The sequence below is a fragment of the Vanessa tameamea genome, chromosome 28 (genome assembly GCF_037043105.1).
Source record: "Vanessa tameamea isolate UH-Manoa-2023 chromosome 28, ilVanTame1 primary haplotype, whole genome shotgun sequence".
Classification (NCBI taxonomy): Eukaryota; Metazoa; Arthropoda; class Insecta; order Lepidoptera; family Nymphalidae; genus Vanessa; species Vanessa tameamea.
This window is the reverse complement of record NC_087336.1, coordinates 3,314,546-3,340,996: the sequence shown is the minus strand read 5'-3', so window position 1 is coordinate 3,340,996 and position 26,451 is coordinate 3,314,546. Positions and strand designations below refer to the sequence as shown.

The window sequence follows — 26,451 nt, the reverse complement described above, 5'->3', positions numbered from 1 at the left end:
TTTAAATGGATATTACTTATTTTTTTATAAAGAACATTGAATTAAGGGATTATTTCTAGAAAATTTCATAATGGGTACCATTATGGAAATCTTTCTACCTCCATAGTAAACAATATTGTGTGCTTACTAATTTGACGTGGAAACTTAGTTAGAGGTAGAAAATTTCTATTTAAATTATGAGTCAGTGTACAGATATAATTCCAATAGTTGGTGGTGCATTGGCATTGTGAGGAATGCTATCATTTCTTACATGTGGTGGTGACCACTCATCAGGTGGTCAAATTTATTTTTTATCCCAAGTTGATTTTTCGTCATATAACTAATGATAGTTACCGTTTTTCTTGAGTTTTCTCCAATATGGCCGTTTGTCTCTTGCTTGTTAATACCACACTGCGTTTTTATAATCATCGTGCACTTTTCTGTTTTTTGTACAGCACCTGCTTTTAGAACTTACAACAGCAACTACATTATTTATTCAATTTAGCATTTCGCATATGTATATATTTTTTATGTCGTAGGTAGGCTGGAAATATGCTGCCTGATGGTATGTGGTAGACACTGCCCATATACATAACTATAAGGAAATATATGAATCATTCTATCAACCTTGGGGATTTAGATGCTAAGTCCCTAGTGCCTAGAGATAGTGTAACAAACAGCAATACTAAATGTTGCTGTTTGGCGGTAGAATATGTAATGAGTGGGTGGGTGGATATTATATTGGAACATAGTATTTGACCAACAAATGATAACATTCAACGTTGTACTCTAGTGTAAAAACATCGGCCAGCTTATGAAGTATTAGTAACGAAATGTAGAATTCGTGTTTCCAAGATTCATCATTCGATACAGGCATTTAACATCAGTGGATGATATTAAATTCAAATTCAATATAAATAATTGATATTTAAAATATTGATTTTAATAAGTAAAAAATTTGTCTTTTTCAGTAAACATTAAAATATACTTGATATATTCGATTTGAAATTTTTTTTTTTTTTTTTAATAGATTGACCGAATTTAATTTAAATAAATATAAGTATGTAGAAACTTTGGTTATAACATTATAAGTCATATTTGATGAAATTTAGCACTCCTTGTAGTTCTTGCTTCGTGGTAGGGCTTTTTGTGAAGCCAGTTTGGGTAGGTACCAATCTGTAATCAATTCTTCTACCGCTAAATAGCTATAGTTGATTTTTCTTTGTTTTGGTTATATCAATAAGAGCTGCTGCAAAAATTATGATCGCGTAGAATGGTCGTCAGAATTCCATCATAATTTTCCTGTTAGACCGCAGTTTCGATTATCAGGGCGAAAAATGAATCACCAGTGGAGGCCACGGGGTGTGTTTAATTTATAAAATAACTTGTCTTTATAAGATAATAAGAAACATTTACCTTTTGTTATCCCAAGGAAATGTTCTCGTAATTGAGTATATTCAAAAAATCAAACATCAAATTTTATGAATAACAACTTGGATGCATAAAAATTGTTATTTTAAAGACCAAAGTTGGATGTTTAATGGATACAATTGTAATAATTACTGCGGTAAGAAAAAACGTCATTAATGCCACGTAGGTAAATAAATGCGTCAAACAACGAACGCAATTAGAAAAGTATTAATTTGCATGTTAAGCACAGTTCTTTTCTGGGATAAGATTTCGGTACTTTTAACATTAAGGCTCATCGCACATCTGACGAAGCGCAGCACAGAGGCTGCTTTGGTGTATATACACATGGTTCATATATTGAAATAATAAATCAAACGATTAATCGAGAGCATCAAAGCGGACATGCGCAAATTATGACGTAATGTCGCACAATCGCGCAGAATCGCGTTTTTACTCGAGGATCCGCGCGCAAGTTCGAACATCTTACTGTGTACCCGTGTGAAACCTGTGCTTCGCCAGATTTTCATAGACTTAACTTTGTTTACAGACTAAACCTGCACTATCATTATGTTTTGTATTTTTATGTTTTATTTTACAATATATCTATTATAAATATTTTATTTTCTTATTGTTTACATATATTTTATTAGCAAAGAACATTTTTTTATATGGCAACACATGTACACACAACTTCAATTTTACTCCCAATTTTTAAATGTACTATCAAATTAACTTTTATTCTTATTAAATTTTTATTAAACAATTAAATTTCCAGGTTGCGGTGAACATTACACTCGCTCGAATCGGATAGTAGGTGGTCACTCGACGGGTTTTGGTTCCCATCCATGGCAAGCCGCTCTCATCAAGTCTGGCTTCCTCAGCAAGAAGTTAGCGTGTGGTGGTGCTCTTATATCCGATAGATGGGTGATCACAGCTGCGCACTGTGTCGCTACGTGAGTAAAGTCATCTTACAAAGTATAAACAAAGAAATAGAAGTTTAATATAATATATAGTTTTAATAATTATGGTCCTTTACAATAACATTAAATTTTTTATCGATATGGTTTTCTTTGTTTTTATCTTACCATATTTTAATTATTTATTTTATTTGGTTCTTCAACAATGGGTACACTGATTAAAATAATATAATATAACAGAAGTAATATTATATTCTAAGTGTCACAAGTACTTAAAGAAGGACACAGCGTGCACTAAAAGAAGGCAACCAACGTCTTAACGTAATGTCGCTTCTTCATTTTAAAACGATTTAAAAATAAATGTTATTCAAAAAGAAATAAAAAAAAGGATGCATCAATTTATACATATTAATCAGATAGTGCATAGTAAACATATCCTCAAGTCGTGTGGAATAATTTTTGACGTGTGCATCTTCTGTAGAAATTTTCATCATGAAATAAAGTATGCGTCAAGAATTTGCAATCAAAATTCGATGTAATTTTGTCCGAATTTATAATTTTTTTTTTTGTTGAAAATATATTCTGTTATCATACGCTTATGTGCACATCGATCGATGATCGAATGATTTGTGTTGCATTGATTGTGTAAAAATTGGGGTCGAAGGCCAACTGTACCTACTGAAAAATAAAACAATAGCCAAAAATTATACCAAAATACCGAATTTTAACTTAGTAATAGTTTTCTAAAGTCCATTTCCTTACGTAAACTGCTCCTGGAACAATTGAATTTGAATTTGTCGAGACACATCGTGTTACCTTAAAAATTTCTACCAGGTAGATTTCGCCCTCACTGGCCGGATATCTTAGGATATATATTGCACGAGATAGCGCACAAGTTTTTGCGCAAGTACATACTATATTACTTTCATAAACAATGTCCGAGCAAATCTAATGAGACCGGAATGATAGCATGTTTTAAATAGTTAATAGCCAATAATATTTAACCCCCTCCCCAGCACACCAAATTCTCAACTCCGAGTACGTCTCGGCGAATGGGACGTACGTGACACTGGCGAGAGATACTCACACGAGGAGTTCGCTGTGCAGCGCAAGGAGGTCCATCCGGCCTACGAGCCTTCAGACTTCAGGAACGACGTCGCTCTAGTCCAACTTGACAAAGGAGTCGTGTTCAAACAACATATAATACCTGTAAGTATAATTTTTTTATGGATATAAATGGTAACAAATTCATTAATAACAGGAATGTTTGGGTTCCTCTGACACGAATTTGTATCATGCTCCCTAGAGACCCAACCTTAAATATGCCATGTATGCTGTGCTAAAGAATTTAATGTCAAAGTCAAAATATACTTTATTCAAGTAGGCTTTTACAAGCACTTTTGAATCGTCATTTAACAAACTATATTAAGTGAAGCGACCACCGGTTCGGAATGTAGATTTGACCGAGAAGAACCAGCGAGAAGTTACTCTTTTTCAACATTTAAAAATACAGTCACGTTAGTTAAATAAAATTATATATGTATGTTATATATCCTGCCTGGAAGTCAACAACAATGAAAATACAACACACAAAAACGTAAAAGTTCGTGTAGAAAGTAAAATTAATAAAATACTAAAATATTTTTAAGGTACCCAAATCTATTTCCTAAATTTTATTTATTTGAATTGAGTATGATATCTATACTAATATTATAAATGCGAAAATAACTCTGTCTTTCGGTCTGTCTGTTGCTCTTTCAGAGTTACACCACTGAATTTGATGAAATTTCATATTAACCAAGCTTAAACTCCAAGGTACGATATTTTTTATGGCAAAGGCCTGAAGACCAACCCCTAAAACATGAGCGAAACCGCGGGCGACAGCTTAATTCAACCCAGTAATAGTCTTATTAACTTTATATATTTCTATGAACAAAAATCACTTACTCGGTACTCCCAATACCTATATGGCGAACGTAACAGGTACAAGGGACATAACATCTTAGTTCCCAAGGTTCGTGCACCACCGATGTAAAGAATGGTTAATATTGCTTACAGCGCCATTGTCTATGCGCGGTGGTGACCACTTACCATCAGGTGGCCCATTTGCTCTTCCGCCTCACAATCGTTGATTTGCGCATTTCAGGTATGCCTTCCTCAGAAGCAAATGAAATTAGCAGGAAAAATGGCGACCGTCGCGGGGTGGGGGCGAACGCGACACGGACAGAGTACGGTGCCTTCGGTATTACAGGTAATTGCGTTATGGTGACCATTATAGAACTAGAGCGACTGAACTGATCTGGTGGACCACATATCCCGAGGTTCTGCATTCCAACCACACCTCCGATAAAATGTTATTGGGTCTTTCTATCGAAAAATTCTCAGAAACAGCACCAAGTCTGGAAGTTGGAAGTGTGTACACTCCCGCGCCTCGGAGAGCACGTAAAGCTTGTTATCCTGTGTCTGAATTTTTGTCGGATTTGTCGTGCCATCGGATCATGAGAGTCATGGAATAGAGAGTGCACCTGTGTTGGCGCACACTCTTGTGTACTATAATATGTCCAGCGTTGGCTGGTCTCCCATGAGATCGGCCGCCGCGGAATCAGTCAGGACGACAACATAGCAAGCACACCTCTTTTAGACAATCATTATTCTCCAGTCAAAACATGGCAGGCAAGGTAGGATAAAAGGCTGGATAAAATCTAATATTATACTGAAACCCTTTCTTCTTGTGATTTTAAAGGTTATTCCATCATTCCAATGTGGATTCGTAGATATATTTTTGTTTGTTTTTCATCCAAAATATACTTCCTGGTTTGCTCATGATATGATTTCCATACGAGATGTATTACTAAATTTAAATCATAGTTAAAATTCACTTTTTTTAACTGGGTCATCAAACATGCGTTTTATTAATTTTCGCTAAAGTAATGTGTCTGAACCAAGCAATAATATATCAAAATCAAAATATACTTTATTTAAGTGCGATTCAAGCTCTTGTGATCGTTTATGAAAATCATTTAAATGATTAAATTAAACGTAAAACTACCACCGATTCGGAATGGAGATCCTACCACGAAAAACCAAGACAAGAAACTCACTCTTTTTTAGACAATCAGTTACAAATATTTTTAGATACCAACAACGATACAGCATAACAAGTTACCACTGGTTACTCACACTTAAAAACGCTTACATAAATATGTTTCTTATTTGACTATCTATACTAATATTTTAAAGGAGAAAGTAACTCTGTCTGTCTGTTGCAATTTTACGTCCAAATCACAAATCCAAATTTGATGAAATTTTTTTATGCATATGACCTGACCTGTGAATTTCCAGTCACAGAGATTAAAACAGATTGTATTGTTTGTACGTAATATAATTTAATTATTTCAGGAAGTAGACGTAGAAGTTATACCCAACGAGCGCTGTCAGCGCTGGTTCCGCGCTGCAGGCAGACGGGAGACCATACACGATGTCTTCATCTGCGCTGGATATAAAGAGGTACACAATCCAATGGGAATTACAAATATAATGATCCCCTCATATCATTTTGATTTATTTAGAAATAGACGTATCTTATTAGATAATTATTTCAGACCATAACGTTCTTGAATGTGTATACATCAGCTCAATACACGAGGAAAAGCCATTTCCATAGCACGATAGTTAGGAATAATCCCAAACATCGAATATAGTTCATTGACCTTCCTGTTGCCATTTATTTTCATTTATATTCATACTTATAATATTATCAAGAATATAACTTTAATACTAAGTAGCATACAAGTTATTAGAAGGTAAGTTTAAATTATTTAAAGTTGATATGTTTGAATGTTGATATGTTGAAATCAAATTACAAATAAATAAAAAAAAACTACTTCTAAGCTACGATTCACAAGAGCAGATAATTTACCATAGACAACAAATTTTACCAAAATTACTTTTCGAAAATCTGTATAATCAAATACACGTATTTAGTACTCCCAATGTGTATCGAATAAACTGATTTCCAAAAACACAATTAACTCTTTAGTCATTAGTTTTGTTGTTGTCCTAACATCCTGAAGTATATATTCTTAACAGCAGTCTGGAGTTTAGAAGTTAACAGAACTCATGCATCATGAATTCTCTCTGAACGTGTTGGATCGCTGTCCTATGGGATCATGAGAATGAAGGAGTAGGGAGTAAAACTTTATTTGCACAGATACTTGTGCGTTTGTCCTGTGTGGGCCATTTTCCGTTGAGATTTGCCGCCGTGACCAAAACCCATCAATTTCAAATTAAATACGATTTATATCCAACTTTAGGGAGGAAGAGATTCGTGCCAAGGTGACTCTGGAGGTCCGCTGACAATGAAATATGAGGGGCGAAGCACCCTGATTGGACTGGTTTCTTGGGGCATCGGCTGCGGCAGAGAACATTTACCGGGTGTTTATACAAACATACAGAAATTTGTACCGTGGGTTGATAAATTGATAAACACTTAATTGTATTTAATCAAATTTACCTTTTGGTAAACTTTCTGAAATATTAATGTGATTTACCTTACCTTGATTACTAACTTTCGTAAATATGACAAATTGTCATTCCTACCAAATTACTATAAACAAAAATACCTTTTTTTAAGTATAACTAATGTGTTAATTATTTTCTAACACTTAAATTTCATAACATCGAATTGATGTTCGTATGACTTATTAACATTATGCTGTGATATATTTAATTATATATTATTTACTCAAAAAACGAATTCCATAAAGCGATCACAGTTTCATATTTTTTATCGCAAAAAATTTTTAGCTCAAGTTAAGTATTAACGAAACTTACCTTTACAAATCTTTATCCTATATGACAAAGGTAATTATGAACAAAACTCAAAAAAATATTTTTATCTTAAAATTTCACTTTCATAATTGACTAAACGTTTATAAAAGATCTCTTTTGATAATCTTTTTATTTTCATATATTTGTAAATAGGTGCTATATAATATATCTGTAAAACATAGTGTTACATATTATAAATAAAATATATACTCGAATTTATATTTATATAAAAAATAATGTATTTTAGAGATTTATTTTTGTATTGTTTTTGTATAAAATCGATTTTATTTTTAAATTATTGTTTAATATATATATATATATATATATATATATTTATTGTTAAGATTTTACTCTGAATTTAATAAAAATCCTAAATTAGGATGTTAAAGACTATGTGGTCTAAATATTTTCATTTTAAGTTAAATAATTTATTTTTAGACTAATTGTTTTTGTAAAATTAGTTTTATGCTTTTTTAAAATAAAAAAAATAATAATACATATATTTTTTATTCGATTTGATGAAATATAAACAAATAAGTGCATGTAATTATAGTAATAAAATATACAATAATTTGCTTGTAATTAAAATACTTATTAAAATAATAAAAAAAAACATGAATTCCAAGGTATAATGCCTGGTCCCCAAATTATCAAATAAATGTAGTTTTTGGTAAATAGGCAGATCATTTAAAAAAATGTGTTTGTGCTAAGACAGCTCAAGCTCAACATTACAAATACCAGCAATATTACTCAAAAGAGTTTTATCTACAATAATAACTTTGGCTGATCGTCTGTTACAAGTAACGTTGGTATGTATTACTTTTTTATACCTAAAACCAACTCCCAACACGAGACGAGACCACGAGTGAACTAGTGTTATATAAATCAACAAACACCTGTTCATTGTTTCTATTCTGAGTCGCAAAGTAAATCTATTTGGCGCTTTACTATATCCCCATGGTGGTGGCGATGGTGGTTCCAATTTCTAAATGAAATATATAAAGTCGTGTTTAGAATAACTAAGCACAAATCATTAGCCTCCGCGCCATCTATGTGTTCGAACTAACACTTACAAAGTAGTGAATAATAGAGTGGGGTTCCTCCAGCTTGGCCTCGACCCCCAGGCTGATCCTCACCGGTACCACAGCTACCACTTTCTCTCTCTGACCCAGTGGGTCTGGGTCTGATTCACCCAGTGGTATGTCCTAAATAGTAAGTAGTGAATAAGATATTAAACCCAACCTGGTTACACATTTATGAGATAGATGGCACCACTTCAAACAGTATTTTAATACTTATATATTATTTTAAAGTTACCCTTATAATTGACATCAAACTTGATAATGTATAACTGAATCTACACTAATATTATAAATGCGAAAGTAACTCTGTCTGTTGGTCTTTCACAGCCAAACCACTGAACCATATTTGATGAAATTTAGTTTGAAGAAAACTTGAACTTTAGGGAGGGACATGAGCTACTTGTTATGCCATTAATTCATGACAACGATAAACCTATTGTATGGGCTTACTCACCCTTAAAACCGGAACACAAAAATATTTGTGGTACCTGCTCAGGCTGGCACAAAGCCATACCATCAATTCACCATTGAATTATTCATGTGTTTTATTTGTGTTAACAATTTTATCGCGCTTAGCGATAAAGCAAAACATTATTAAACGTACATTTCGATGAAATATAATTAAATATATATTTAGCAATCTGTATTAGAACAGCTTACTGGAAAAAAATTTAAACCTTCACGAGGAGACAATTTGATTTAACTTCCATATACATTTACAGGTTATATTTTAAAATACATTAAATGCTTCATTTATATTCAAATAGAAGGTATTACAATTGTTATTTGTACTATTAAACTTTATACGTAATAATGTCCAAAATTACGATTGAAATCAATATTAGTTTTAAAATTTAAAAATCATAATATAACTATTTCAAGTTACTCATACAGTACTAAGCATGAAACGGTGTTGATATATAAGGTAATTAAGTAAGTTAGTATGACTCATTATATATTTCTTCTTAAAACTCGTCTGACGAGAAATAACCTTGAAGCTCGTTACGCGTTGATGTCTTTTATACCCTGATTTAATTAATGCAAAAAATCTGCTTTTGCTCGACAAACAAAGACGGCATAAATATACTATACTTAGGGTATGTGTAAAATTGTCTAAATATTTATTCATATATACTGTTGGTTTGCTTTGTACACATTGACACATTTATGTTATTCAAACTTCTAAACTTAGAATTCTTCTTCTCCAAAGCATATTTTGAGTTTTCATTTCAAAATTCGAAAATTTATGTAGTGTGTAAATAAACAAGTAGCCAATTATATATAGGTATATTGAAATTGTGTATTTAAAATTAATTTTAACACACTAAGAAAAAAAAATGTTCTGAAATAATATTTTTATGAAATACGATGATTAACCAAAAGGAAAACCTTGCTTATTAATTTATAATATTAACGTAGTTTCGTATACCTAGCGAGGATAGACTTTAATTGATTCGCAGTTAGATAAAAATTAACGCCTAATTTTCAATATGTTTATATGACAATTTGAAATTAAAACATTTAATTTATTTTATTTACGTTATATTTTCACAAATTCTCATAAAAAGAAAATATATATATATATATATATTATATATATATATGCAATTATTATTAATAGTATAAAAAAACGGATTTCCTTTATATTGTTCGCGTAATTGTATTTTATAATCTACAGTTTCCAGTAGAGTCGAATAGAAAAGTCTCGTTTCAACTATGACGGTAAGAGCCGGCTGAAAGATTTTAGATTAGCACTTAGCATCACAATGACCAGCCAGCCAAAGAATCCATAATTTTAGGTTAAGGTCAGAAAGGTCACTGAACTTAAGACTATCATTATTTTCTGGTAGTGTTATCAAATAAACCTAATATACTAGATTTACATTTAACTCAATATTGTAATATGACGATTCAAAAGTACTTTTATGAACCTACTTGAATAAAGAATATTTTTATATATATTTGTTTTTTTTTTTAATTTGTTTTTATGGTGTGACTTGTTATTGTGGTATTTATTAAAAAAATACAAATAAAAACTAAAATAACCTTCGCCTTTAAACATTAATTATAAATATATTTGAGTTTTTTTTTTTGAGTTTTATAATTTTATTTTATTTTTATTTTAGTGTGGCCGAATATTGGTATTACCAGGCAGCATCACAATTTAAGTTTCTGTGTGCAACTCATACTTACTCATGGGTGGAATTGCAATAAATTACTAGTATAATGAGTAAAGTTATCAAGGTATCCTTTGTTTTAAATCGTGAGGCAGTTCTATAGTCGTAAGACTGGTTCTCTCGTCTTCAGAGAAGACTTTGTGTGAGGCGAAGTTATTCCGGGAAGACGCATAGGTCTTTACCCTACTCTACTTTTAAATTTTATACTTGGTGGTTTGTGCAAGCCCGTCGGGGTGTATACCATCCACTCATCATACATTCTAACGCCAAATAGCAATACTTGTATTGTTGTGCAAACTCACCGATAAGAATGGGTGAGTGAGCCAGTGTAACTACCGGCACAATAAACAAAACTATAGATCAAGGTTAGACATTCCGCTTAGATAACTTTTTATAAGAATACTAGCAGACCCGGCCACGCATTTTATAAACACTGTAAATATAAATTTCATATCAAAATATTCAGTGGTTCTTGCGTGAAGCGCGTTAAAAAAAACTTTTTTTTTTATTGAGCCTTTTAACTTAATTTATTATGTATTGAAAGATACATTAATATCAAAACCAAAACGATATTTTACTCAAAAAAGTGGTTGCAAACCCTTTTGGTATCGTATTTTATATGGTAAATTAAAACTGGTTCGAAATGTAAATTCTGAATTCTGATTCTGAATACCAGAAACATACTCAGTAGTTACTCTTTTTCATGAGTCATCGTCGTCAATAGTATATGTTATAAATACGAAAGTAGCACTGTTAGTTTGTCTGTATGTAACGCTTTCGGCTAAAACACTAAACCAAATTTGACGAAGTTTAGAATGAAGCAAGCTGAACCTGAATGAAGGCTATTTTTCACAAATTAGTTTTTATATATGGGACAAGGAAAACTATAAACTCTATTTGCAGTTTTGTTAATAAATCAAAGGAATATTATTATCATACGACAACGATAAAATTTTCATACATTCTTTGATATAATTTTTTTTATCAATATTTAAATTTAAATATCCGCAATTATTTAATTTAAATTATTAAAATAAAAATAAGAAGACGAGTACGTAGTAAACCTGCTTGTCTCGTACATTGAGTTGTATTGGTCGTTTATTTTTAAATCAATTAAAATAATGTCTTAAGTACATGTTTTACAAAGCAAGTTTAAACCGAAATGACCAAAAAATAAGTACTATTTTTGTTTGAGAAACGTATTTATATTGATTTGTTTATAAATCCAGGATATTATCGCACAACGTCGTAAGCAGATTAGTGTTTAAGCTGAATTATTCACAAATGTTATGGGCATAATGATGGTATTCGTGTGACACGTTATCTTTCATAGCCGCTAGGATTAAGTTTGGTTTACTAGAACTAAAAATAATATTTGCATTGCAAAAAAACATTACCGAGAAAATTGCCTCGGTACATGATCCAAAGATTGATATTTCTAAAGAATTGCTTTCCGTATATTTTAAAAGTATCTGTTTATAGTAAAGTAATATTATATTATAAGTTTACACTTCTTTTTTACTCTTGTAATCAAGTACGTGTCTTAAGTATTGTGAGAGTGTTGGACCCTTCTTCGTTTCCGTATCCTTGGTCCTGGAGAGACTCTTTCTGTGTCTGTGATTTTGTTAAGTACAAGCTCTTAGGCTTGGTCTTGGGAATCGCAATATCGCTTTATGGTGGACGCAGAGATTTTACTTAACTGGTTGAATATATGCCTCCGTAAGCTTCATTAAACAGTACATCCATTGGACATCTGAATATATATATAATGTATTTACAATATATTTATTTAATTTTAATTACAATATGCTTCACTATGACTTCACTGCAATCCAGCGGAACCTGCTCCACGTTGGATCATAGACAGCACGGCTTCGGCGACCGTGATGTCGCGTAGGTGAGTAGACATTTTTAGGCTATGCTCTAAGATGTTCGTCGCTGAAACACCACCGTCTGGCTAATGAATTTGCCGATTTTGCCGTCACCATCGTCCATGTAGTAGACACAGGTGTTGGTGTGTCTTGTGATCGCTATAACGATGTGACGAACACTTGTTCAGCAGTTCTTGTGAGAATAAATATTAGATTAAAGAGGTTGTCTCTGGCAATATATTAGCGTTGATTCACATATCTCATGAGTAAGAGATCTCGGTTCTTTCATCACGATGGCTCCATACTGGATCACGAGTACTTCATCAGCTATAAGCAGTTTGCACCGTTTTTGGGCTTGCTCTCTGATACCATTCGCAAGAATGAGTGGGTGGTATCTACCAAAACGGTCTTGCACGAAAATCTTCCAACAAGATACATTTATTTATATAACATACATAATTAATAAATAACAGTGTAGAACATGTTATCCTAGTACATTTTTAGTATTAGAGTAATTTATATTTGTATATTTTAATTATTATAAATATACGAAACACACCGTCCCTCGTCCGATTTTAATACAAGGATCAAATCATGTTATTTTGAACCCGGAACCTTCATCGGCTCACGCAGAAAATACCGCCGAATTTTCATCACAAATATACGAATATTGTATTAGTATGGATTGAAAATAAATATCAACATATATTTTTATGTATATTCTAGTTGTAAACCGCGTCTCCGTTCTCGTTTCAGCGGATGATCGTAGGTTTTAGATATACAAAGTAGCCTATGTCCTTTCTAGGTGTTCAAAATAGCCTGTATAGCCTACCTTTTTTTATTTATTTTTTTATCTCGCTGGAAAAACGCGTTACGCGCTTCCCCCACGTGATGGAAAGTGGGGGGGGGTGTGGGACTCCCGGAGCCGTGGACGCCGAATGCGCCCAGGTACGCCGGGTTTACCCACTAAAAAACCAGCGGTACCCTCTCCGTCTTTCGGCGGGCGCCACGGGATCGCTTGCGCATGCTACCGTGACTGTGTAGCCTTCCTAGGTGCTGCATAGACAATTTCATCAAATTCGTTTCAATAGTTTAATCCTGATAGAGCAACAGACATACAGACAGATTTATTAATATTACGTTCTATAATCAATTAATACTCTACCATTAATTTTCCCCATAGTAATTTCATTTTAAATTAATTAGAGACGTTTAAACCAATCCTTGCGTAAGGATTACCGATGTCACATGTTGTAACGTGCGTTTAACGTCTCAGGAATTAAAGTTAAGTATGCCAGTGATTGAACATTACAAGTTAATTTACTGTTAAATACTTTTAATGGCAAAGAAAGTACATAATATCGTTGTAGTATTTATTTATTTCCAATATTTAAACATATTGGAAAATTCTTAACATTGGCACTAAGATATATTAATCATTCCGTATATCAAAAAAGCTCTACCAACCTTAGGAACAAAGTATTCTGTGTGTGCACTCAGCCTTACAACTGTTAACTATTGTTATTTGATGAGAGTAATATTTATTTGAAACGTTGATAAGTAATTCAAATGTTTATGTATACAATATATTGCTAGACATTGTTTAGATGTGTGCCAATTACAGATGGTTTATGGTCAAGCCACGATTATATTAAAGTGTGGCAAGAATACTCGATTTTCGGGTTAATCGCTGTTGTTCGTACCAACAGACAACAGATTTCGTCAACACTTAGGACCAGTAAGATGGAAAGGTGCCTAAAGAATATTAATTTATAATAAAGTATCAGTCTAGGTAGCTTAAAGCCTTCTCTCCCCTTAAGGTGTGGAGGGTATGGGATTGTGAGGAACAGTCGAAATTGGATCGATAGAATCAGAAACGTATTATTACCGTTATGTTAGTAGAATTGCACCCAGTTTATCACATATATGTAAATACTTAAATATATATGACAAATAAAATTAGTATCTATTTAAAAAAAATATTAACTCGCATAAACAAATCTGAGTGTAAAATTTATAATGCCAAATATACAAATCTCTGTAAGGAGTTAAATATGAAAAAAAAAACATAACCGGCTCCATATGGCAGATATCAATTAGAACAAAACAGTATCATCACAAATGACTATATCGGTAAGATTATGATTAGTGCGTTCAATAACCTTTACGTTATAGCATCCCATTTAGGTCTTCTATGTTGTATCTAACTGGATTCTAAAGTTTGATACTTTATCGATACTTAATCGATAAAATTAATAAATTTCCTAATAGTTCCATTTCTAGATGTTAAATTTATTTTAGGTTGATTAAGAACCTAACACGCATATGGTTTTTTAAGATGAACCTGTAATCTACTCCCTGATATTCGGGGAGAACGACAAGCCACGACGATAAATAAGGATTAAGTTTCTCAAATAATTCATAAATGATCCCTTTGGGAGTAAAAAAATCGATACAATTTTTAATAAGCACCAAACAACGCTATATGGGATTATAACTTATAAAAGCCTGTACATGTCCTACAACCAGCATGGAGCAGCGTGGTGAGAAAACTCCAAACTTTCTCCTCGAAAAATGGAGGCTTAGTATAACTTAATTTTTTTTCATTAAAAATGAAGTTCTCGTGGTGTGTTATATTAATTATCTGACCATAGCGATACTTTAGAGTAGGTATCGTTAAAGGGAGAGCTCCGTCGAGTAACGATCAGAGCACAGCCCTGTGGGGGTATATGCGTTATATTGACACGATCCCGCAGCCGACTCGTGCCAAAGACGGCTATGTCAGTATTTTAGTCGGTAGGAATACCACATAAGTATTGCTATTTGACGGAAGAATATGTGATGCGTGGACCATACCAATGGCAACCCAGACGAGTAAAAAGCCAACTAAACTAAGTTCAATATCAATATTTTGTAAAGCTCTGTCATTGTATGACCAGTCCAAGCCTCAGGTCAGGGCAATTGAAGTGATTGTTTTTTTTTTTTTGGAGAAATCGTCAGTAGTTTGGGAGTTAGTAGTGTTTGCAATCCGGGTGAAGTTTTACATAACATGAAAACTAAAAATAAAAGATACTATTATTGGAATTCACGAGTTTATTATAAAAGATAATGATGAACAATTAAACAAGTTTTAAATCATGAATTGCAATCATTTAATACGTATTTCTGTCAAGAATGTCTAGTACAGTTTTACTTACCAAGTAGGGAGTCAGCACAAAGTCCTAACCCATACATTATGTTTAGTTTTAGGTAATACGTTTTCAGTAACAACTAATGTTTACGTTTTAGACTCTCCATTCGTCCCCCCCTCCCATATAACCTAGAAAGACGGCAAAATTCGACCAGAAATGGTTCAGGCGCAATTAAAATAGTTGAGCGTGGGATTGCAAACACTACTAACTTCCAAACTACTGACAATTTCTCCAAAAAAAAAACAATCACTTATTGATATTGAACTTAGTTTAGTTTGTTCCAGTTTGAAGGATGACTGAAGCAGTGAAAATACAGGCACAAGGGACTTAACGTCATTCCCAAGGTTAGCATTGATCTTGTATAGAAATATTGATTTCTATTGCAGCACCAATGTCTATAGCCAATGGTACCATTTACCATCAGGGGTATATTTTCTCGGTCACCTAAATATTTTATAAAAATAAAATAAATTAGGTTTATGCTGAATTATTTGATGAGTAAGAGTAATCTATGCAGACAATATTATAGCCCAACCTCCTTTTTTTCAGATTTAGGCATTACTTTAGTTCTTTTATCTACTTTAGTCAAACACAGGTTCAAACGACTATAAGGCGAGGGTAGAGCCATAACTTTGTCTAATTACGGAGTTTATTGATTAGCAATGAACAATACTTCAATTTAATATATTAATGTTTTCTAAAATATTATAAACGTGTATACATATTCATGTGTGAAGTCGCCGCCTTAGAACTTTATAACAAAAATATGTTTATGATCTATAAAAATTCTAAACATTTTAAGAAGAAAATAAAGTACATTGTACATAATAATAGCCTTCTTAAAATTCAGTCTCAACCTCGCCTCCAACATAAAACGTTCCCGTTATGGCACAACGAGTTTTTAAATCCTTTTCTGACATCATCTCCTCAAATCGATTTTCGTTCGGCAAAAAATCGATACATACGACCTTCTCGCCCATACAAACCGGTTCGAAGCCAGTACCCAACTCGAGTCTCGAGCGCGCGGTCGCCATGCGAGTAACAAAAACGATTCTCAACGAAAAACGAACATAATTCAAATTGATACATTCCGAATTTGAAAAAAAATCAAATCTACTAACTAAATGTTTTTAAAACTTACTATCGAGTTTGGAACGAAGAAAAATTGATTGTTCCAAAGCATATGCCTTCAAGGATGTGATTTATTTTTTTTATTTTTAAATATTGTGTCGCAAAGGAATGTGGTCTTAGTGTCGATGCACATAAGGACGTGTGTTGTGTGTATGTGTGGTTGCGATTTGAGTTTTGTGTTTAAAAATAAGTTTTAAAAGGTAAGGCTTTGTTTTATTCTTGTTGACTTCTTGACCATGCGCCAAATGCGGTTGTAGTCCAGCATACGTTAATTTTCTTTGTCTTTCATAATATACATAAGGAATGCATTTAAATTTTTACTGCTTCCATAGAAACTGATTCTAAATTTAAAATTATTTCAATCAACGTGTCATTATGATTTTCAATTATGACTGAATGTTTTTTTTTTAATTCTTATTTAATATAAAATGAAAAAACGAATCTACCAAATTAAATATTCCAAAGAGGTACTTGGCCGTAGTATGCCTCGGTTTAGGATAATAACTAGGTTTACAGATGTGGTTATACCTTGTAAAAACTAGGTAGGTATTTATAACGATAAGTCAAAGAAGGTATTACTCAACCCGGACAACTTATCTCAGTTTATTCAGTACTTGCTCATTACATCAGTGTTATGTTATAACTTACTTGAAAGTTTAAGATACAAAGGTGAAGCAACAGTTCGTCCGTCTTGTAACGTCAAGATTGCAAATATAAAAAAAAATGAAAAAACGTTAAAAACTATAAAGCCGAGAATTTTGACTGTTAATATTTTTAGCTTCATTATTTCTCTTTTATAAAATGTAAAACAGCCTTAAAATTCCATTACTGAGCTTGCTCTATTGATGAGGAAAATGGGGGAAAAGGTATTCCTTAATTTAAGGTTTATACACAAGTGGCAAATTCAAACGTCTGGAGTAGGTAATGCCGAAAACGAAATGAATTATACACACAAATTGAGCACATGAAAATTCATACATACTTGCCCGAATTTGAACCCACAGTCTTCGCTTAAGATTGACGTCATCTCGGCTTTTTACAACTTTAATACTTATTAAAGAGACTATTCGAAAGGACTATTATATTATATACTATTATTAAATACAAAGTATATTAATAAACGAATTAATAAATAAATTATAACCTACTTTTAATAATATTAATTCCAAACCGCCCATGGGTATTCTGACCTCGTCACCATCGGCAACGTTCGGTTTAAAGCAAGTTACAACATTATGCAATTAAGTTATTGTTTCTTTTTCTTAATATATAAGTAGTTCCTCTATGTAATTACATACTATGTTTATTAGAAATTGTATAATATATCAAAGGATTTAAAAGACATATAGGATTGTTGTCAATGCAAGTGTTAATACGGTTTGGTAGAGTACGGCCGAATATGTCGCCACGACTCAAGTATTAAAAAGGCTTAAGTGATTTATGTATCTTAAAAACAAGTATCTTATTTACAATAATATATAAACTTTAAAAAGTTTATTTATAAAATATTTTTATACATCTGAAGCACAATCAAAAATATTACAATTATAAAAATAAAAATATAAAAAATCATATATACATGTATAAGAAAAAAATAAATAATTACATTTACAAAACAAAACAATTTGATAAGTATTTACTTAATTTGTTTGTGTACTTATATCATTTGGCAAGTTATTATATACAAACTCCTTTGAATAGTAAAGTTTTCTATCGTTAATGCGTTCGTGACGTAGTCATTTCAAACTCATATTATAAAAAATATACGATTCAAATAACAGCCCTAAGCGTCCCACTCGTGGGCAATGACGTTCGGAGCCTATTCCACATCGCTAAAATAATCTGATAAAATTTTATACGTAACTTGCTGCTAAAATAATCAGATATAACTTTATACTAAGTTAAACAGGACCTGTTATTTTTTTTAAAGGAAGGTACGTTTCTTATCATATTTCTGATAAATTTTGTCTGAAAGTAATTGTCAATATATATATTTTTTATTCAATTTGTATTTGTGTCAAGGTGTTTCGTTACCTGAATGATTAATATTGAACATTATTAAAATATTTAATTAAAATTGTATGAACTTTATAAATTTCAGCGTGGATTTATTGGTGATGATTTAGAGAAAGGAAAAACATACTCTGTGTATGCGTAATGGCATTTTATACGTATTCTGATAAAATAAAAAAAAAAAAAAATTGCATTTGCATCTTCTTTTAATTAATTAATATTAATAACATTTTATTTTGATTTAATTTAAAACATAAGTAATAAAATTGGTGGTAGACCTTTGTGCAAGACCGTCTGGGTACCACCCACTGACCATACATTCTACTTAGTATTGTGTTCCGGTTTGAAGGGTAAATGAGCCAGTGTAACTACATGCACAAGGGACATAACATGTTAGCTCATAACGTTGGTGGCGCATTGACGTTATAAGTTATTTCACAAAACACTTACCATTAGGTGGTCCATTTATTCCGTTTGCCTATATATGCAATAAAAAAAAAAACTACAGATTTTTTATCTATACTCGTCCTTCTATAGTTAATTGTGACAGACGACTAATAAATAAAAGCAATAGTTGACATATAATGAAATCCGCTCTTGCTGATAATAATACACTGAACTACATAAGTTTTATCTTAAATATTTAATAATTCACTGGATAATCAACATTGTCGAACGCTGATTTAATCTTTGCGTCATCATAGATTTGTCATTCGAAACACTCAAATTCCTTTACTCAATATAGAAGCATTACACTTATTTGATTGTCAAATTAAACTATGCCACCGGTTCGGAAAACAAAATAACCGGATTTGAGAAGAACCGGTGAAAGAAACTCAGCCGGTCAATTTTTATTTTATAATTTACAAATATTCGATATGAATTGGAATAGGCAGGAGACCATCGAATCATAAACTCACTAATTGTATAATAACCTTTCGCACAGAAGCGTTCTTTAACAATTTTGAAAGAGCAAGACGAAACTGATCACACCCAATAGAATATTTAAAGGTACGTAAAGGTTTTAAGTTCTTCAATTATTATGCATTCGATTAGGAAAGTTAACGTACACGTTAAGTCACTCCTGCAATCGAGTTCCGGCTGTGACGTCACAGCGTGGGCTGACGGTGGGCGACTTAACCTTGACTTATAATTCCCAACCTCAACACTTCTTGTAATTACTTTGTAACAAAAAGCTGAGAGTAATTAATTTTATCCTATAATTATTACGAAACGATCATTAAAATAAGATTATTAATTTATTTCATTTAGGTATTTATTCAAAGACAACCAAAACATTTATTCATACTAATATGGTAAGGTTAGAACGCGTGCATCTTAACCGATGATTGCGGGTTCAAACCCAGGTAAGTGAATTTTTATGTGCTTAATTTGTGTTTATAATTCATCTCTTGTTTAGCTGTGAAAGAAAACATCGTGAGGAAACCTGTATCTAAGTCTAATTTCAACTAAATTCTGCCACATGTGAATCCACCAATCCGCATTGGAGTAGGGTGGTGGAATATGCTCTTAACCTTCTCCTCAAAGGGAGAGGAGGCCTTAGCCCAGCATTGGGAAATTTACAGGCTGTTACTGTTAAGATTCTTTAATTAATCTTTTTAGTTTTTTTTTAAACTAAGATAAAAATTTAATAATCATATTAATGAAAAATGAAAATTCTCAAAATTAGTCAATCCGTCTTTACTTAGGTTTGTAGTCGAGGTTTATTTGAATGAGGTAAGTTAATTTCATAATGATGTAACCAGTCATTCTACGACACGTCAAGAACCTACAACTCCTCGATAAAAAAAGTTATTGAAACGGAATTATGTAATCCTGAAATTTTATATTAAAACCAATTCTATATATTTTTTCATACTTTAATTCTTACACATAAGTATAACATAAAACCCTGGAGAGTGCAAGTTCACCTGGGCGACTTAAACTTTAATATGAAAACGAATAACCAGAATTAAAAAGAAAAAAAAATCTAATGTATCCTCTATTAAATGTACATATTTGTTATTCCGCTATTAAATTACACATTTCGAAAAAATCGGATAAGTGCGAGTCGGACTCGCGCACCGAGGGTTCCGTACACTGATGTTACAAGAAATTTACGGTTTTCGTACTTTTTTCCTGTAATTGTACTACAATATATTGCTTCTTCCTAAATATCATGATCTTAGATCAACGGGAACTACCTTATAAAATGTTTTGATTCATAAACGACCTTAACTTATTATTCCGTAGATTTAGAGGTTTGATGTCTTCACTGATCCAAGGGACAGCAGATTTCAGTGTTTGGTACTAATTTCAACTTTATACCTCTAAACGTTTCTTAGAAAAATGGTCTTGAAGGACAGACAGGCGGACAACGAAGAGATCTTGTAAGGAGTACCTTTTTTCCATCCTGAACAGATACGGAACCCTAAATCTAAACCATAATTTCGACATACTTGACAAAAAAAAGTTTTAGTACTTTGACGGCACGGCCTTTTATCATTTTTCTCGTCGTTTCGAGTTGCACCTGTCGTTTGGAATATTCATTTAATATTTACTTATATTGGCAATTATCAAAGTGACTCCGTCTATCTATCTGTTACGCTTTATAATATAAAATTATATGAGTACGAAGCAATCTTGTACCCCAGAGAACATAAGTTACTTTTTTTATTTAGACAGACAGGTATTACTTATGAATACCATAAAAAACCAGCTAATGGCGAGTTGGACTCACGAACGAATGACTCCGTATGGTATATATACAAACGGAAAAAAACTATGTCTGTTGTATGGGAGCGCCTTTAAATATTTATTTTATTCGTTTTTTTAGGATTTGTTTTTGTAGCGGCAAAAGAAATACATCATCTGTGAAAATTTCAGCTCACCGTTCATGAGATACAGCCTGCTGACAGACGGACGAACAACGGAGTCTTAGTAATAGGCTCCCGTTTTACACTTTAGTACGGAACCCTAAAAAACATAATTTGTGATGCTGTCTGGTAATAAAAAATACAGGCACACAAATATTAAAAAAAATACAAATTAAAAATAAAATATACCAAAGGCGCAACAAGTCTATCAACAAATTTAACGTATCGAGGTATTGTCAGATCGTTCCAATTATGTTTACGCGATAGAGTAATTGTTGTTCTGCCATATTTGCTGGGAAGGTTGGCCTGATGTTTCTTTGTTATATCAAATTTTTCAATGTCATCTTTACGTTCTATAGTATTCTCATCTATGTATATTGCGATCATTATAATTGATCCCCCCCATATAGTGTTTGAAGTATAAAGTATAAAAAAAATAAAATATTATAGCCTTTTGTTACCGTACAGTACCAATATTTTTAACAATTCATTTCAATAAACAGTTTGAGACACCAGGACAGGGAGCGTTTGACGTTTATAGCAGACCCTTAGAACATTTTTATTATATAATATATTACCAGCTACCCGCCATGGGTAGAATAACTATATAAAACGTCTATATATCGTAAGCATATAAATATATTAATTCACGCGACGGACGCCAGTAAAGCTAACAGTCGGGGTGATTTTTTCCGATATTTTGAAATTTATATTTCGAATTAGACATACGTACCTTCCTCGTGAATCAATCCGTCTTTTGCAAGATTTTGCAGTTGTCGCGTTTAGACAGAGGCTTGGTAATATTTTTTATAATTATGTTGATAAAATCCTCCTTGCTGATTTCGACCACGGTAGTTTATTTTAAAGGAAGGGTGTAAGTTTACATAAGTGAAACTATACATAAACGTCTCTTGTACATCTATGGGACCTGAAATTCGACAGGACCAGAAAAGTTTAAAAAAAAAACACATTAAAATGCACGATGATACTACCAATTTCCAGATTCAATCACAACAGGTTGAAATCCAGGACCTCGAAGTATTCAGCTTCAAAAATAAGCCACTAAACCAACAAGGCTGTCTAAGTTACCAATAAAGGACGGCCTTTCATTAAATAAGGTCGAACGACTCTTACATAATGTAATCCATGTACGAATTAATGATTGAAATATCTCGTTTTATATTTGAGCGACGACACGACCCGGTTTCATTAACCTTTTATAAAACAGTATTTCTATTATGTATTATGTATTTGCATGAATACAATCGCTATAAATCAAACATCTAGATCGGTTTTATGGTTTTTTTTTATGTAAGTGTTCATTCAAAATTGAAGATTGGAAAGAGTTCAAGCAAAGGACCAACTGGTGTACATGCTTTCCGAGATTGAGAGAGTAGAGAGAGACGAGTGTTCATACTTCCAACTTGCAGACTCCGAGCTGCTGCTGAATATTTATTGATAGAAAAACCCCAATAAATTTTGATCTGTGGTCTTACATCATGCCACTGGACCAACGAAGTAGTCAGAACATCATAATATCGTTACCTGTAATACCGAAGGCACCGTACTTTGTCCGGTGCCGTACTTATCAGCGCCCTAGTTTTAACCCAGAACCTCGGGAACCTTGGCCTCATATCTAGCTACTAGACGAACGAATATAGACGAAATAAAATAAAATAAATATTAAAATAAAAAAATGCCCACAAGTGCCTCACAGCTAGACAAAGACCCGTTCTGCTATTAGTAAGAATTTTGTGGATATAACGGCTCGCTGATCTGATAAGTGCCGGCGATGGTAATCTTAAGCTCCTCGTCCACTGACCCATCACCATTCTGCAATGTTAATTTAGGTTTAATGTTAAGTAATATAACTCCCACGGTACGCACTTGCTGTTACGAATTTTATTTAGTAAGTTTACGAACGTCGAAGACGAGTATCGTGGGAGTATTTCCAAATAACATTTGAAGTAGTTGTTTTGTAACATTATTGATTGGATACTTATGTACAATTTGGAACATCAAAGTTCAGGTTATTTGGTGACTGTGGGTTTTGGTAAGGTTGAACAGTTGAAGTTTATAATAATAATGTCCTCCTGACCGATATCGGCCAAAGATTGTGCAAGACACTTTCTGACATAGTGCACAAGTGTGTGCCCAAACACAGTAGCACTCTGTATTCCTAATAATCCGATAGGATACGATCCGTTCGATCAGAGTTCAGGCGTAACACTAAAGGCTACGAACATCGAAACTCCAGACTACTAATTATTATGGTCTAAAGAAAACCCCCCATATACTTTTAATTATGTGAATGTTTTGGTTAACATCTGTAAAATGAAGCAAAATAAATTTTCCAATTTAGTTTGAAACATAACTTATATATTTATTGTAATGTATTGTCATATATATGAAGCAGTTACATAACAAAATAGCAGTAGATGTTTAAGAGTAAGTATATATATATACACATGCATACATATATACATACATATTGTATTGCTTGATCCGAAAGTTCAAACAAATATGTGGATGTAGGTATATGAATATAAAACACGTGCCAGCTAATAAAGTAATGAATAATAAAAATGGCGTTATAATGAAAAACAAGAATTGATCCTGTCTTTAGTTCAGTAACTACTAATTTCGTACCAGAGCCGAGAGTCCAGGGCTTAGATCTCGTGACTCTTAACCGATAATTGTGGGTTTTTCAATCAGTGATTTTGTTTTATTTGTGTAAATTATAATTCATCTCGTGCTCGGCGATGATGGATAACATCGTGAGAAAACCTGCATGTGTTTGATGAATCTGTACCCTCATTGTAGCTACGAGGAATAAGCTCCGAACCTTCTACCCAAATGGAGAGTCTGCCTTAGCCCAGCTGCCGGTTATTTATAGGATGTAACTAAAACTAAAAGAAGCTACTAAGGAATAAGATTATACATTTCAAATAGACAATAGCTGAATATCTATAATGGTCTTGTAAGTTCAAAACTGCTTAAAAAAAATAATTTGATATATTAAACTTCGATATGATTTTGAATTCTTGAATGAGATGGCTTCCCAATCATTCACGTCCACCATAAGATTTAATTTAACCTTTAGTCTTTGCTTATATAAAAAAGTTATTTAATAGTGTCATGATAATTGTTTGGTTATAAATCTATTGCTGCCATTTAAACAAAATAGATAGGAAGGTTTGACCAAGGTAACTTACACGCCCGCGCACGCCCTTGCGACCGTAACGGGTTCGAATCCTGGCCTTACTGTCCGCGTCTTCCACTTGAATAACTATTTGCAATGTTGAGCAATAGTACGCAAGTTCGTTCCGTTCCATTCGTTCATAATTCAAACTTCATACTCGATATTATTTTGATAGCTGTCAATTGTTTTTTTTTGTTTATTAACTTTCTCTCAAAAATGGCAAAGGTGTTGCGTCATACAGTCTCTTTACCAAATGTATATTAATGCATAGAGATTTAAATAGTTATGTTAGGTAGATGTTCCTATTAAATATCATAAAGTTTAAACGCCTTGTTGGACTTATGGATAATTTTATCAAAATAATTTGACTAGTCTCTTAAATATTTCTTTTTTTTTAATATGCGTTGGCGTATGTGCAAATGAACCACCTGATAGTCTGAATGTCTATGGTATGATAGTGGTGTGTGGAAACTAAGATGTCATGTCCCTTGTACCCATAGATACACAACAATAGTAGACATTGCTGTTCGTTGGTAGAATATCTGATGAGTGGATGGTACCCAGAACTATTAGTATCAGAAAAATTATCGTCGTGATCAAAATCACTTAAAACAATATCAACACTATTTGATTCGTGATAAAGTTTCATAATACGTTATAATATTAATTTAATAACTAAATATTAATTATTTCAAATAAAAACTTAAGACGTAAATAAACGTCAAGTAACCGCATACGATATTATATGGTTTTGTACATATTTGACAATACCGCCTACTGTCAAAATCTACCCACTCTTGACCAAAAATAGTTATAATGTATTTAACTCACATGATTCATTCGCACATTAGCATAGAGATATGTTTTATCGCCAAATACGAATTTATATTTAAGGCCGTTCTATTAAGCAATACAGAGTTAGATGTTGCAATAATAAGATGACAAAAATACTTATATATCGAAAATAAAACATTGTTTTTAATTACAATATGAGATCAATATTAAAATAATTTGATGATTAATATATTATATATTTTATTCAAGGCTCCTTGACCGGCACACTATTTGAGATAATTATATTATAAATATAATAATCCGTGATATAATAGTTATATGTTATATATTATAAATATATTCAGTGAAATAAGTGTTGTCCTATCTATTTACATTTTACATTAACAGCTTGTAATTACATAATTAATTTTCTTTTTTTTCTAATTGTTGTTTTATTTTTCGTAGTTCCGTTAAATTTTAACACGCTGTCAGTTAATTAGAAATTAGACTAAATTCAAAATCTATGTTATTAATAAAACATTAGTCATTGATAAATAAATCATAATATTTTTGAAATAAGAATGTTTTAACAATATGTCGGCAGGTCATAGCCATAAAAAAATTATGTCTTTCCTTGGAGTTCAAGATTGTTGGATACCAAATTTATTAAAATTCGGTTCAGTAGTTTAGCCATGAAAGAACAACAGACAGACAGAGTTACTTTCGCATTTTATAATATTAAGTAAAATTTAAAAAAACGTAGAGCAAGTTTTCGATATCTTACAAGTTGAACTTACATACGACATCATTGTCAACACTAAGTTCCTACTAATATTAGCTACTGTAATTTGTGTGTGTGTCTCCTCCGAGTAATTTTGCTGCCCTGGGCACGAGCCCCGATTGGCACTTGTGTGAATTCAGCGCTGCGGTATTGTGTGAATTTTGCACAATCAAATGTGTAAGATATATTTCACTATTGTCTAATCATCCGAGTTTTC

The 26,451-nt window shown here is 32.4% G+C and overlaps 3 protein-coding genes across 7 annotated transcripts in view; 2 read left to right on the top strand and 1 right to left on the bottom strand.

Annotated features, from left to right (window-relative positions):
- LOC113391886 (serine proteinase stubble-like) overlaps nucleotides 1-6,839 on the top strand; it is a 34,761-nt gene extending 27,922 nt beyond the window's left edge. For all 4 annotated transcript variants that reach the window (XM_026628010.2, XM_026628012.2, XM_026628011.2 and 1 more), the window contains 5 exons: nucleotides 2,165-2,342; nucleotides 3,323-3,515; nucleotides 4,453-4,557; nucleotides 5,706-5,813; nucleotides 6,620-6,839. In XM_026628010.2, the coding sequence (XP_026483795.2) occupies nucleotides 2,165-2,342; nucleotides 3,323-3,515; nucleotides 4,453-4,557; nucleotides 5,706-5,813; nucleotides 6,620-6,799 (764 nt within the window). In that variant the 3' untranslated portion in view covers nucleotides 6,800-6,839. The remainder of the gene's footprint in view (nucleotides 1-2,164; nucleotides 2,343-3,322; nucleotides 3,516-4,452; nucleotides 4,558-5,705; nucleotides 5,814-6,619) is intronic.
- LOC113391816 (isochorismatase domain-containing protein 1-like) overlaps nucleotides 1-26,451 on the bottom strand; it is a 456,430-nt gene that overhangs the window by 383,892 nt on the left and 46,087 nt on the right. The gene's annotated exons all lie outside the window — the stretch shown is intronic.
- Nucleotides 16,444-26,451, top strand: part of Pio (piopio) — a 55,054-nt gene continuing 45,046 nt past the window's right edge. Inside the window, exon 1 of the mRNA XM_026627846.2 lies at nucleotides 16,444-16,788. The gene's annotated coding sequence lies outside the window, so the exon portion shown is untranslated. The remainder of the gene's footprint in view (nucleotides 16,789-26,451) is intronic.